The sequence below is a fragment of the Artemia franciscana genome, chromosome 3 (assembly GCF_032884065.1).
Source record: "Artemia franciscana chromosome 3, ASM3288406v1, whole genome shotgun sequence".
In the NCBI taxonomy this organism is placed as follows: Eukaryota; Metazoa; Arthropoda; class Branchiopoda; order Anostraca; family Artemiidae; genus Artemia; species Artemia franciscana.
This window is the reverse complement of record NC_088865.1, coordinates 36348945-36364644: the sequence shown is the minus strand read 5'-3', so window position 1 is coordinate 36364644 and position 15700 is coordinate 36348945. Positions and strand designations below refer to the sequence as shown.

The 15700-nt window shown below is 34.4% G+C and overlaps 1 protein-coding gene across 1 annotated transcript in view; it reads left to right on the top strand.

Moving 5' to 3' along the window:
* LOC136025225 (alpha-ketoglutarate-dependent dioxygenase alkB homolog 7, mitochondrial-like) overlaps positions 1-10501 on the top strand; it is a 29550-nt gene extending 19049 nt beyond the window's left edge. The window contains exons 3-4 of the mRNA XM_065701048.1: positions 6987-7111; positions 10312-10501. Of these exons, the coding sequence (XP_065557120.1) occupies positions 6987-7111; positions 10312-10429 (243 nt within the window). The 3' untranslated portion in view covers positions 10430-10501. The remainder of the gene's footprint in view (positions 1-6986; positions 7112-10311) is intronic.
* Positions 10502-15700: the final 5199 nt, after the last annotated feature.

Genomic DNA, 15700 nt, shown 5'->3' with positions numbered 1-15700 from the left:
ATATATATATATATATATATATATATATATATATATATATATATATATATATATATATATATGTATATATATATTTATATATATATATTTATATATATATATATATATATATATATATATATATATATATATATATATATATATATATATATATATATATATATATATATATATACTTATAACACTACTTTTACGGTTACTGTAACTAATGACACTTGGGCAATAAGTTTAAGCTTTTAGGGAACCTTTGGGGGACTTTCAATTAAACAAAAAACTGTATGCGTGGCGGTATTAAAAAGTCATGTAAACAATATCATTGATAGCACTGCTCTACTATAACTTGTAATATCATTGATATTTTAAAGGAGCTAATTTGATTGGAAATTAAAAGTTCTAGTGCCCTCTTTTAAGAGTCAAAAGTGATTGGAGGGCAATCAGCTTTCCAATTCTGTTTCCCTAAAAAAGACTATCTCAATATAAAACCAACAGAAATTAATTTTAAAAAATTCCAAAAAATAAGTTTTTCAAGGAAAAGTAAAGAACTTGAGCCAAAAACGAACAAAAATAGAATCAAATAATCTACCAAGCGTAAAAATACCACAGATCAGCATCGATGCATAAATGAAACCCAAAACGAACAGAAAATACAAAAATAACCGAGTCAAACTCAAAAGGAGCAGAAATTAATCTGATTAGGGCTCATAACCTCTATGCTTGCTCAAGGCCAGAACATAATTTGCACTTTACTGAAAAAACTATGAATGACTGCGCTTTGTCAGTTTAATATACATATGCTCATGTTTATTCTTCAATATCTTAATATTTTTGATTTATTAAAGTTAAAAAAAGTGAAAACATTCAAAAAGAATTTTTTCAGTAAAGTGCAAATTATGTTGTGGCCTTGAGAAAGCATTGGAGTTGTTAGCCCTAAGCCGGGAAAAGAGGCAATTTGGTCGTCCTCATGGAAAAGAAAACAGAAATGTCCCTTTGTTTTGCAAATAATTCCCTGCGGACAAGTAAGAAAAAGATGAGATATTTATTTCATAAAAATTTCTATCGCTTGCCAAGAATCAATTCTTAGTTTGGAGTCAAAAACTTAAAAAAAATAAGTCAATAACATCAAAAAAGGTTTAAAAAACACTATACACTTAAAACTGTTTAAAGGCTGCATCAAACAGACAGAATGAATAATTTAATTTATTAACCTTCGTACAAAACCGCTATTTTATCTTATTGGCCCCAAAAAATATAAACATATGGGTAGGCATGTTGAAGATTAAAAAGAAATAAGGCTCTTGTTCATAATATAAACCACACTCGACAAGTGAAGTTTGGTGAAAATAGAATACTTCATTAGCAAAACTGAACGTTATTTTGAATTATTCAATTGGGAGCTTCGGTGTCGGCTGACTGTCTTAAATACAAAGAAAAGTTCATTATTAACGCAATTCTTAACCTAGTTCATTTTAGTTCATTATTAACGCGATTCTTGGACACCGGTTAGTTTGCTTTGACTAGTGATAAAATATAGTGTCTCACTATGGATGTTGAAATTAAAATTTGGGATTTGCCCAGGACCGAAGAACAGGCAATTATATTTTTCCACGATAAGGAGTACCAAGCAGGTTTCACTTATTTGAAAGTGAACCACAAAAGTAACTTTTGTCGACCTAGAAACCGGCGCCTCTACCCAAACAGTAGAGAGAATGTGAGGTTCCGTAAAATGGAGGAACAGACGGCACCGAGGTACGCCCCGCCATCATTTACATTCATGCTTAGTAGAGTACAAATGGTAGGCGGCAGTAAAGGCAGAAGGCCGAGCATTTTAAAGCGATTATTGAGGACATTTCTGCGTTCTGGGAGCATCAGTTGTAGTTTTCACAGTTTTGCTAATACAGTATTCTATTTTCATCATATTCTTTTTCCACTAGCATTAATCAAACTTCACTTCTCGAGTTTGTTTTATAAAATAAACAAGTACCAGAAATAAAACTAGTTACGGTAACATATAAAAAAAAGGAAAATCAGAAAGGCCATTAAAAATGTAATCAAGGGAGAGCCAACCGAACCCATGCGAATAAAAACAAGAAGTAAACTAATTGTAGTTTCAATTGTTTTTTTTTAATAATGTAACGAAAGATTTTTTTCGCATCTTGTAGTCGAGCAGTACAGGCTGAGAAAAATTTGGGGTCTGGACGAGAAGGGTCTTCTTTTGAAAGGTTTTCGTGCAAAGGCATGTTTTTTTTTTTTTTTTTTTTTTTTTTTTTTTTTTTTTTTTTTTTTTTTTTTTTTTTTTAATGGAGGGAAAATATAACTATCTTGAACAAAAGCGTTTCTAATCTAGATTTTTTGAAGAAGAGGGAATGGAACTTACCTCCTTTGAAAATTATTCGCAGGGTTCATTTTTGGATGATATGTTCGAATTTATTTGACTCTTCCTGGGAATCGCCAGGGTGCCAAGCTGGACAAGCATATTTAAGATGAGGGTGAATAACGGCAAATTATTAAAGAATGGAAAGGGGACTGCACAGATTATTCAGGGGCTTAAGGAGGGGGCAGACGCCTTAGCTGAAGATGTCTTTTTTTAATGTATATTCCCCTTTGAGTAAGAACTTTTGCCGCCAATTAATTTCAAGAAGGGTGCAAGATATTGTAGGAGGGATAGTATTAAGAAAAAGGGGTGGGGATTTAAGAAAACACATTGGCATTATCATGGATTCAGAAGGGTTTACCCTCATGTTTAATTCTGACGGGTCATGTGTAATGTCGTTGAAGATGCTCATACGATAACTTATTTAATTTTTATATCACATTTCTAAGATCATTATGTCATTAACAGATTTGTATTTCTCGGGAAATATCCATCTTAAGTGTAAAAAAGGGTAGACCTAGGAGAACAAATTGTTGTACTCCACTGAGGACAGTGAGGGGATTGGAATAATAGTGCAGGTATTTGACTACTTGTTATATATACTGTAAGGAGAGGCAGCCAATTTCACCTTGAAAAAGTCAACCTTGAGTTTAGTAACAAGTTTCAGCTAGCACATTGTGATTAACAAGTTCAAAGGCTTTTTGGAGATCAGTGGAAGAATAATTTAACCTGGCATTAGGCTTTTCAAGGATTTTCACAATGAAGTTGATAACGTAAACAAAGCAATGCACTGGATTTAAGGTGTTCAGATTGCCTCAGGTCATTAAGAAGTAGGATTTCTTCTTAAGCTATAGTGCAATAAATCTTTTAAATAGTTTTGAGAACAAATGAGTGAGAGAGGTTGGACCAACACTTTCAAAACCAGGCCTTTCGTCCTTTTTCAATATTCGTGAAAATTGCCCAGATTCGGTGATATATTTTGAAAAAAAAAATAACTGGAGGTACTAATAAGTAGAAATGGACTATCTAAAGAGCATGCGCTTGTTTTTCTCAGCTTCACAATTTTCCTTCTTCAACGGGGAACAAAAACGAAAAAAGAGGAAATAGCATCAGCCGGTAACCAATAAGATCATGGCGGAAGGATTGGGACAAAGGAAGCGAGGAATCTGTCAAGGGTACTGGGAGTAAATTCAAGTGGTTCAAGTAGGTTGGAATTAAGCAGGGAATTGTCCTGTCACATAACTTTTTCCAACTCAGACTACCAATTGTTTTTCTGAAACAATTCTTCAGCCTTATTTTTTATATTAGGATTGAGCAGACTCGTTAATTTTTTTTTTGTGTGTGCGTGTGTTTCTCTTTGTTTATTAGCTTTATTTAATTTAGCAGTTCTGAAATGTTTCAATTCATCTCGAATCAGGGTTTTTGCGGTTGATTAATGTAGGGTTTATCATTAGGGTTCTTATCTTTTTTCCAGGAAAGGAATTCAATAATATGTTACGAGGTAATTATTTGGTTAGAAAAAAGGAAACGAAAGAATAAGAAAAGAACTGTTTTCCTGCTTTAGCAATTGAGATAAACAAGCAACAAGGTCTTGAACTCAGCAAAAATTTTATTTTTACCATAGTAAATTTTTTGCAGGAATAGAATAACTTTAAAAAAAAAATTAATATGTTAAATCAGGTGAATTTACTTTCCATCTTTCCTTCTCCCACCCTTTTTTATCGCTTATTTCTTAAAGTTTATTTTACTGATATTGAACATTCTTATAATGATCTATGTTTCTACTAAATTGTGTGTCTTTTTATTGTTGTTTTTTAGTCACAAAAACTAATTTGTCTTTGTTTTTTTTTTTTGTTCACCGGTTTAATTCCTGTACAAATTTAATAACTGAAATTCTTTCGATCAATTTTTTACTTGATGACTTTTTTATCTGATTATATATATCTTTATGTTTTAATTTTTTTTTTAATTTCGCTCTGAAGTAAGAATTTGGCCCACCTGGGCTTGTGATAGACATTTTACGGAAAAAGATCTTATCTTGCTTGACCTTCAGCAGGAGAGCGTAGTAAAGAAGATAGTCTAGTAAACGTGTTAAAAAAAAGGTGTCAATCTCATCAAATTGCTTTACAAATTATTCTTTCACTAGCCAACTAAAAAAGATATGCTTATTCCGAACCGAAAAGCGTGCTGCTCTAGCTCTTTCAATAATTTTATTTTTTTTAAAGTTGAATTTGAGGTCGAGAAAAAAAATGTAGATTTAGTGAATACCAGCAAATGTGATCTGATTTTTAAGCTTTTCTTTTGCTGATGAACATGAAACTAAATATTGCAGGCAAAACATTTGCAGTCTCACACCTTTGGTAACAATCAAGACTGTGTCCAGGTAAAATCCAGCATGCCTGCAACCCTTTTTGTGAAAAAGAGTAAGAATGAAGAGGAAGGAGGAAAGCTGAAACGCATACCTTAAAACACAGAAATAAGCTTGTTCCTTTACAATTGCCACAAATCCAGTTACATTTAAATACATGCTTTTTGTAAGAACATCGCAGACTGGAACACTCGCTCTTGCAATTACAGTTGAACACTGGGAGAAGGGAAGGCGGTACTGGTGATCTATCTGAATACATACGTCGTAATTGTCCTTGCCGCACAATCCAGCCAAACTCCGAATGATCTAGTTGATGCTCTACGCTTTTCCACGATTTTACTTGGAAATATGTTCGAAGCGAATGATACTTGCTAACATCGGTTGTTGGTGGGAGTGACCTTTCTAGAACTCCCGGCTTTTTCGAGGAATTTTCTGTAGCGGACCTGGTCAAGACTTGTTTCCTTTTCTCCAGCCTTAAACAAGATAAGCATGGCCTTATGCTCAGCTTTGCTAATGTCGTCTTTTGTTGGAGCCGAATCCAGGAATAGTCCGGCGATACCCTGGAAGTTTTCTTCTTTTTCTTTTGGTTCAGTGGTGTAGTTTTTCAGATGCCAGAAATTCGCGAAGTCGAATTGCATCTGAGAAAGGCCAGGAGGGAAATAATTTGGTCGCAAAGAGTGTCACAAAATTTCAGTTTAGCTGCCAATATATCCTACAGACGGCCTCCAGTTTTCTGCGACTTTTGACTCAGAATGGAAAGATATAGGTTTACAGTTTCGCTTCTTGTGGTATGGTAAAAAGACTAGTAAGTCCGTATTTTCTGCTGGTATCGGCTGGTAATTGGCACACTTACATCCCACATCATTAAGGTAGCCAGACAGCGTGCTGATTATTGCCTGCTTGTTTTCTGTGTTGCTAAGGAAATCATCTTCTTTTTTTTTTTTTTTACTAAAAATGGCATCTGCGGCTGAATGCTGATCGTAGGACAGCCTTTAGACCTGCTTCTTCTCCCATTTGTCACGTCTTTGATTGAACGTTCAGCTAAATACCTGTGAAAGGCTATGAAAGCGCATCCATATCTTCGCGTCGCATAGTCAATGTAATTGGTGCCGATATTTACGTATGTGCTGCATTTCTCCCATGTCAAACGATGCAAGGGTTCTCGCAATCCAGCCCATACTGAGTTTCATCCAAGCTTTTAAGCACGCAGTCTGTCTTTGGTTGCAGACCTTCGACCTCGTGCCAGATTGCATTGGCATGCGCTGGTTTGTCCGCCAATCGAAGGAAATATTTTGGCTCAAATAACAAAGGTGGCGGAAAGCAGAGTTCATAATTGAAAAATGTGTGAGTTCTTCTCTTCGTCTGAACTCTTGGCAACAGTGACCAGCCTTTGAAACATTAAAGCAGGGTCAAAGGTAGGCAGTTCTGCTACTGACTTCAGGTTACTTTGCACTCTCATAGTAACAGCAGTTGCTTTGTTTTTAGTGTAAATGTTTATATCTTTTCCAGTCATGCCATTCAGGATTTTCCAACCTATTGGTTTAGCCTCGCCTATACGTCCACCTTCTCACTCGCAATCTTGCCAGTTACTGTATTTCTAGGTGTCTTCTTTAGTAGGTTTTACCCGTCATATTGATGTTCACATACATTCTAGTGCTACATTCAACTACTAGGTTTCACACATTTTTATAACCATTGTATTAATGTCCACGTTTACATTCTTGTACCTCAAATCTACCTCTGTGTCTGCCGCAAGCTCTACCAGCATTAGTTAGAAAGATGATTTTTTAGACAAAGAATTGGGGATGCGAAAATCCTTCGAAACTCGTGGACGATGACGATTTTCAAAAAAGCCAGACTTCTATGTACCTCAAATTTGCCGCAGAGACTACCTCACCCTCTCCAACCTCAATCCGAATTGCTGTAATGTTCAAAAGTATGTATGAATGTTAAATCAAACCCCTAAACATCTTTCTAAGTTCGGAATTGTATTTTCAGGACGGTATTCTTTACATTATAAAATTCACCCTCAACCTAAAATAAATCAAATTTGTGAAAGAGCCAGAGCGACAGACTCTTTAGATTCGGAATCAACATATATTTTTCAGTCGGGTAGTGAAAGAATCATTTGTATAACAATGTGTTTAAGGTAAAACTTCATTTTTACTTGACTGAGTAATATTTATATATATTTAGCTTGTGTTAAGATGTTTTCTTTTTTACTATTATAATCATCATTTGTTTTAGTTTTGCGGCAATACAATAGCTGGGCTTAGTCTTTTGTCTGATTCAGTGATGAGACTTATTCATGAGCAGAATAAGGAAATCAAGGTAGATATTCTTCTGAAAAGGAGATCATTATATATTATGAGGTAAACCATTTCTTTCAGATTTATATAGATGATGTTTGATATTTAAATTTTGCTTAGTATGGTAGCGAAAAAAAAACATCCATTTTTGGCTCATCTTGGCCTAAATTGGTCCCTGAAAAAAATGAGGACTTTAATATCGGTATGGGCCTGTTGGGAGGGGGAGGATTAGGAGGAATATTGATATAATGAAACTAGTATTTGTCACGATTTGGTGGTTGTCTGCCTATCTATCAGTCCTTCCAGTAAATTTGTAGCCGAAAATGCTAGCTAAACGTGAACATTGATGTAGGATCATTTTAGAACAATGAGAATGCAAATTTTACCATGAAAATTCGAAATATATAAACAAACGAAAAAAAACACCGGAAATGTGATCATATGATAACAAGCATGTGAGGGATAAAGGCCAGTGCTTCTAACTCTATTGAGTGCTGCACGTGGAGAGAGGCTGTATTTGTGCCCTTGTAATGGAGAGAGTGCTAGCTAAAGAGCCAGCAAAGCCGACATTCAAATTTCTATCCGTCTATCAATAAAAACAGGTTTTTTAACAAACGGAAGTTAAGAGCGACATTAAAACTAGAAACAAACAAAAGTTATTCTGTAGAAGAAGGGGCATCAAAGAGCTATTCGACTCCCATTCCATTTGTCTTTTGAGCAGTCGTTCTTAAAGCATTTGGGGCACAAAGAAAAACTGCAGCTTAAAGAGTGGGGACCAAGGAAGGGGCATTCTTGTTCAATTTAAGTTTTAGTGTCGCTCTATACTTTCGTTTGAAAAAAAAAACTTGTTTGTTTTATCTAAGTTCTGTAGCCTACGCATTTAATATTATACCTTTGACTATCTAAAAGTAGACTACTGCCTCCAGGAATTCTCCTCTTTAAATCAATTTTCGACTTTTACAGAGCAGCACTGAAAAAAGAGCTAATTTATTTTTTCTTTCTTTATGAAATAAAGCACAGTTTTACAAAACAAATGGTCGTCTCCTCCAAAAGGATGTGTAAGGTGCTGAGGCTCTCCCCCCTCAGTACCCTTCGAACTATATATACCAAAATATATACGTTGTTCCTAGTGAACGGAGGTCACTATTTAAATCCATAATCATCTGAACATTTAATTTGTATGAAGCCCTTCTCACAGAAAGTTCAATAACACGGCCCTAAGATGCCTTTTTTTAGGCTTAGGCACCCTCATCGCCATAAGACAATCCACTGGCCGAGACCCTTAAAAATGATATGGAACTGTGTGATACTCGTATAGCCTTTAATCATACTGTTTACATTGTCTGTAACAATGTTTCCCTTTATATGGATTCCGTGTATGGTAAAGGAAAAATGATTACACCTCACGCCACTATGACCTTTGAGACTAGGGCGTTGTATAAATACCATTTTAATAGTTCTCATAATTTTTGTGGAATAAGATTTTGCCAAAATGCTTGAACACGTTACTTTCGTATGGCAGAATCTCTTTTGCTATTTAAAAAGGCACTAGATATTTTAATATTCACTTGATTCTTCTCTATTTCAATAACCCGCAGCTACTGGTTTGGTATGATCATCAAACCTGGGGAAAAACAAAACGAAAGCTAGATCCTCCTTCTCTGGAAAATAACTAAGTTCATGATTTGTAAGTAGTAGTGTTAATGATCGTTGAATTCCTTTAAAGTACCTCTTTTTTGGGGAGTTTAACGCCTATTTCTAAAATTATGCAATTTTTATTTTGTTAATAGCTTTTCCTTTTTGACGATATTCTGTTAATATTACTCAATAACTAACCCAGAAAAACAGTTAACACAACGCCTTGAGCCAAAAACGGTGATTGCCTTTTTGGTGTGGATTTTCTCTATACTTCTTTGACAGACTTTTGGTCCAATCGAGTCTCATCTATAGTAACCATTTGATGCTAAAATCTGATTTATCAGGTATTATCTGAAAAACAGAACGTTGGAAATAATTTATCGAGGATGTTTGTAACCTATCATGAACAAACGTGACACGCAATGCTTGATCAGCTTTCTCATGCCTAAATTTTGATTGAATGTATGACAAGGATGTTATTGGAACATAGTCGTAGCATTCATGCTCGTATCTCTATCACTTTAATTCGACGGTCTTTTAGCGCTATTCGGCGAACTTCAGCAATACTGTCGTCAGTGGTTGCAACTTTTGGACGTTCTAAACGATTACCGCCTATCAACTGGTTGCAGCAACATTTTAAGGTCAGCTGTCCAGGCATTTTCTCTGGTAAATGATGGCGGAGAGTTCCGATACAAATCGTTAATCTCATCTGTTGTTTGGACAGGTGCACAGCCCTTCAAAAACAATTATTTAGTGACAGCATGATACTTACTTTTTTTCCATTTTTACAAGAACTTTTGTCCCTCAACACCCTTTGTTCTATATTCATCAAAACACGAATTCTTCCTGATCAATATATATATTCTTCCAATGAAGGGAGGCCAGTATTTAAATCCATGATTATCTGAATGTGTCTTACTTTCGTATGTAACCCCTCTCATAGAAAGACTGAAAACCTGTTTTGTTTCGAACATTTTTTATTCATTTACCGGATAGTTCTTGGAGTTTTTACATAAATCTGGAGTTTGCTGTGTTTCTGTTTAAACTTACTGAAGGCTCTTACTAAAGCTTCTGATGAGAGGATGGACGTACACAGGTAAAGGGGGCTTTGAGCTTCCCCTTAATTTTCCACATTTTCTCGGAATTTTGTGCAATTCTCATTGGAATATCAAATATTTTTCTCTGTTGCTCCCTCCCGACGAAAGAAAAAATCTTGTCAAGTACCTGGAGGGGATTTCCTCTCTTCTTTTTTTATGGAAGCGTATTCTTTTCATTTTTTTACTGGATTCTGTACGTATGCCATTTTACGGATATCTCCGTTTGAAATAGCTTAGCTACCTTCAGTGACCTCTCCTGTCCATAAACTATTTAATATCATTTCATCTAAAGTAGATCAACGTTAAAACAGAGTTTTCGTAGTCTTTGATTGGTTCATTTTTAACAGTATATGGCAGACCTCCTAGATGTACGTTAATATAGTCTCAAATGCGTGAAGTAGTTAAATTTTAATGTAAGACAATATTTAAGGTACACGATTCTCAAACCAATGGGGGAGAGTTCACGGTAGAGTCCCCCATTTCCTCATATGTTTATTAATTTTAATAATAATAGTTTCTTTTTTGCAGGGACTTTGCGCGCTATGATTTTTCCCATGGAATACTTGGTAACGATGAATCATATTTCGATGGTGTTCCTGTTCAAAAGACCAGAAGAGTTTCGGTGATATGTAGAAATGAACCATAGCCAAGACCTGTTTTTTAATCGTTTTTACTTTCTAGTAGGAGTGGAAAAATAAATGAAATACACAGAAAACAATCTCTCTTCTTGCTTATAGTATTTTATATTTCAGATTCTTAAAGCTCGTATATGAAATATGTTACAGCATTATTAGGGAATATTAGAACTGCTTGCACAGCTTGTGCTTTACGATTACACTGAAAGAGGGTGATATTAAAGGAAAAAACTGTTGATGTAATCAAATAGTTCGTGGTAACGAACTGTAGTAAGGAGCGACCCGGCTCAATAGTAACCAAACCTCTAAAAAATTTTGATGTCAACAGCTAAATCAAAAGAATCGTATTTTAATGCTGATTTTAAATATATAAGTTTAGTCAAGTTTAGTAATACCCATCAAAAGTTACGAGCCTGAAAAAATTTACCTTATTTTAGAAAATAGGGGAAAACAACCCCTAAAAGTCATAGAATCTTAACGAAAATCACACCATCAGATTCAATTTTTTACTGTTTTAAAAAGTAGAGTTAAGAGAAAGAGTCAAACTTTAGCGTAAAGAGCGGGGCGTTGATGAGGAAGCATCCCCTTTCATATACGAAGTAATTTCTGTTCCTTTTAAGTTTTAATGTCGCTCCTTACTTTCCATTAAAAAAACTTGTTTTTTATTTAATTTTAAATAAGGGTTTAAGTAACTTAACTTAAAAGGTCAAATTTAAAACAAATAACATCTATCTATTGCGTTGAAAAACTTGTCTTTTTTATCCTCGTCTTTTTTTTTTTTACATATTTATAGAATATCCTTTAATGTAGTGCTACTTCTATTCACGATTTTGAAGACGGTTTAGCTATTATCTGCCGAAATACCTGACATTTCTTCCTTTTTTTACTATGTCTTCATTCCCAATTTTGTTTTTCATTTAGGCTTATTCTATCACTATGGTTACTCTTTAGGGGTAACTCGTGATTGCCCCTTTAGTAAACCCCGCAAAATGGTATCGGATCCAAATGAGAACTGCCGCATTGGAATCACCATAGGCGAAAACCATATTTTGAAGAATTACAGTCCCCCATCGTAAGAAGCCAGGAAAATCACTTTTTTACATGGGATCTTGGGATGCGTCTCCTTTTTTCGTCCTTATTGTCTCTGCCAGTGGAGCGCTGAAACATCATGGAAATGTTTACGGGCTTATTTGAAGGGAAATATTTACGTGCTTTTTGTAAGTAATGTAACATGATAATAAAATACAATTTTTGACAGAAACTGCATCTTTATATATAAGATGATGTAAATCGTGTGTATTTTGACAAAGTAATGCAACACTCCTATCTTTTGAAAAGTTTCTTCTCTTGGATATGATGCCATATTTGAGTGACTCTGCTGCCTGATCCCTGCGGTTTGTTCTTTACTATTCCAACCAAAAAATGCCAAAGGCTCTTCTTACATCTATATATATTTATGGTTGTTCCCTTCAAATGAATACTAATCACCATCTGACGCAGATCCAAGAATGGTATCTATCAGTCGGAATGGTATCTATCATCAGCAGTGGACAAGCGCACTAGTACAAAATTGGATGTTACATAACTGAGACTTGTGGACTACTGTCATCATCCTAGAAAATACTAGAGACGTTCCATGAGAGTTTAGCAGGAAATGATCGGTGGCATGCTCTGCGATAGTAGACTATATTTGCCATTTTGCATGTATTTGCATATGCGTTTTTTATCGCTTTTATTCTAGCTATATTACTCCGCTAGTGACATCATGTCTTTTAGTGGGGAATAGAATTCATTCGTTTTTGGGTTTTTTTTTTCAATAGGAGGCAATAAAAAAAGCTCAAGTAATAAATTAGCTCAATATAAAATCACAAAAAAATCTTTTACGAAATGAGTAAAAGAAAAAAGAAGTAAAATTAAAAAAATAAATAAATGAACGAATCAATATCAAAATAATTAATTAAAAAAAATGAAAAAATGAAAAAAACTATAATGAATATAGAAATTAGAAATTTTAATCTTTCACATCGGTGAATGTGCATCTCCAAGTGTTCGTGGAGTACTTGGGAACTTCACTGCAATCTTGATAGCTGTGGGTATTCTAATTACTTACATCATTGGTAAATATGTAAACTGAAATGAACTGGCTTAGATTTGTGGCGCTTTGCCTTTGACGCTACTTCTATCGTTGTTATTTATGTCGGAAACACCATCATTTTTGTTGACAAAGAAAAGGAGGCTAAGAAATCACAACAATTTTACAGAGGAAAGTAAAACGGTTTCCAACTTTCTAGAAAATCAAATTTTGGAACTCCGATTTTTCACTTGATAAAAATTGATAATCTGGGTAAACTTTACGACAAAATTGAAAAACAAAACAAGACCTTCATCCAATTCATTTTGAAAGTTGGCAAATAAATTGTCTTTGTTCCTTGTAGCTTTATTGCACATTGGAGAGAAAATACTCTATTGTAAAAATATATTTGTTGGATCTTCATTGGTAAATTCGAATTTTAACGTATTTTTTTTTGCTTTCTGAAAGGATTATACATCATTACTAGGAGCGGAGGCGTATTTCGCAGAAATTAATAAATTCTAAAGTGACTAGAGTGGAGCATGATTTTCTCTGTTGCTGTTATTGGGATGAGGACCTACCAATAATTTAAAAGAATATATTTTATAAAAAAAATTGTGAAAGAGGCATTTACACTTGATTTAGGGTCTTGGGAGCACAAAATATTATTGATTTAAATTACTTCTTCGCGATTTATGCAACAATTTAATATAAACTGTAAGCATACAAACTGTTTCAAACAAACTGACTCGTGATACTTCCCAATGTTTACAGAATTCTGAAAAACTAGTAATTTACTGAAAATAATTGTTTTCAAGTATGAACTTACTGAAGATCAAGTTAGAGGGTAGACAATGTTTTCATTTTGATGTCCTTGGTACTTTAAATAGTTTTGTTCTGGAAGAAGTTCATGTTGATAAAACCGTTAAGTTGCCAAATGATTTAAGGTGAGAGAATAAAGTAGGCTTCAACAACAGTGGTTCACTTTGAATAGCAATAAAACTTGCTTTAATACCGCTCCTAAAGTAAAGTTGTGTATAAATTAAGCCACTTTTGCAGTGCCAGTTTTCTATTCAAAATAAAAAGGGGGGGGGCAAACAAACTGGACAATCTTTTGTCGTTAATTTATGCATAAATACCTCGTTTTTGAACCAATTTCCTAAAACAAAATTATTTTTGAGATGCAAAGTATTTGATTATTCCATTCACTAAATTTTTTAACTTTCAAACAGTTCGTGGTAACAAGGTAAGGAGCGACCCGGCTCAATAGAAACCAAAACTCTAAAAAATGGAATTTTGATACCAATAGCTACATCAAAAGAATCGCATTTTAATGCTGATTTTAAATATATAAGTTTCATCAAGTTAAGTCTTACGCATCAAAAGTTACGAGCCTGAGAAAATTTCCGTTATTTTAGAAAATAGGGGGAAACACCCCCTAAAAGTCATAGAACCTTAACGAAAATTACACCATCAGATTCAGCGTATCAGAGAACCCTACTGTAGAAGTTTCAAGCTCCTATCTACAAAAATGTGGAATTTTGTATTTTTTGCCAGAAGGCAGATGCGTGTTTATTTGTTGTTTTTTTCCCCAGGGGTGATCGTATCGACCCAGTTGTCCTAGAATGTTGCGAGAGGGCTCATTCTAACGGAAATGAAAAGTTCTAGTGTCCTTTTTAAGTGATCAAAAAAATTGGAGGGCACCTAGGCCCCCTCCCACGCTAATTATTTTCCCAAAGTCAACGGATCAAAATTCTGAGATAGGCATTTTATTCAGCGTAGTCGAAAAACCTTATAACTATGTTTTTGGAGACGACTTACTCCTCCACAGTCCCCGTGGGAGGGGCTACAAGTTACAAACTTTGACCAGTGCTTACATATAGTAATGGTTATTGGGAAGTGTACAGGCGTTTTCAGGAGGATTTTTGGTTGGGGGAGGGGTTGAGAAGACAAATTCCTCGATTCAATCGAGGAATTTGTCATGGGGGAAGAAAATTTCCATGAAGGGAGCGCAGGATTTACTAGCATTATTTAAAAAGAAATCAATGAGAAAATAAATATGAAAATGTTTTTTTCAGCTGGAAGTAAGGAGCAGCATTAAAACTTAAAACGAACAAAAATTATTACCCATATGAGGGGCTCACCTCCTCCTAATACCTCGCTCTTTACGCTAAAGTATTTTTAGTAATGTCAACTATTTATTCTACGGCTTTTGTGATTCAGGGGTCATTCTTAATGAATTGGGACAAAATTTAAGATTTAGTGTAAAGAGAGAGGTACTGACGAGGAGGCGAACCCTCTTATATGTGTAATAAAAACATGAGAATAAAAAATTCTTTACGTAAGCTAATTTATAAGTTACGTATATCTTTTACTAATAAAAAGATTCGTAAAAAATTAAAAATTCTAGTTGCCTTTTTAATTAACCAAAAAATTGGAGGGCAACTACGCTTCCTCTCCCGCTCTTTTTTTCTCAAAATCATTCGATCAAAATTATGAGAAAGCCATTTAGCCAAAAAAAAAAAAAAATATGCAAATTTCGTTTTAATTATTCCTCTGCGGAGAGCCAAAATCAAAACATGCATTGATTCAAAAACGTTCAGAAATTAAATAAAAAAAACAAGTTTTTTCAACTGAAAGTAAGGAGCGACATTAAAACCTAAAACGAACAGAAATTACTTCGTATATGAAAGGGGCTGCTTCCTCATCAACGCCCCGCTCTTTACGCTAAAGTTTTTTACTGTTTTAAAAAGAAGAGTTGAGAGAAAGAGTCAAACTTTAGCGTAAAGAGCCGGGCGTTGATGAGGAAGCAGCCCCTTTTATATATGAAGTAATTTCTGTTCGTTTTAAGTTTTAATGTCGCTCCTTACTTTCAGTTGAAAAAACTTGTTTTTTTTATTTAATTCTTAAAGTAAACGTGCAGGTTTTTTACTTGCTTTACAATTTTCATCCAAATCAGACTGCTTTTATGGGGTTTCTCCATATTTTTAAAAGTCATTAAAATTTATTTATGGTAATAACTTTTAATAGGTACTTTAGGTTGTCGTTAAAGATGATTCTATAGGCTATATCTGAAATTCAATAAAAATAACACGTTTTTTAGTTAAAAGAAATAAGCAGCATTAAAACTTTAAACAAGCAAAAATTATTCCGTACATGAGAGTAGCTGCCCCTTCTCCATCACTCGCTCTTTACTCTAAAGCTTTGAAGT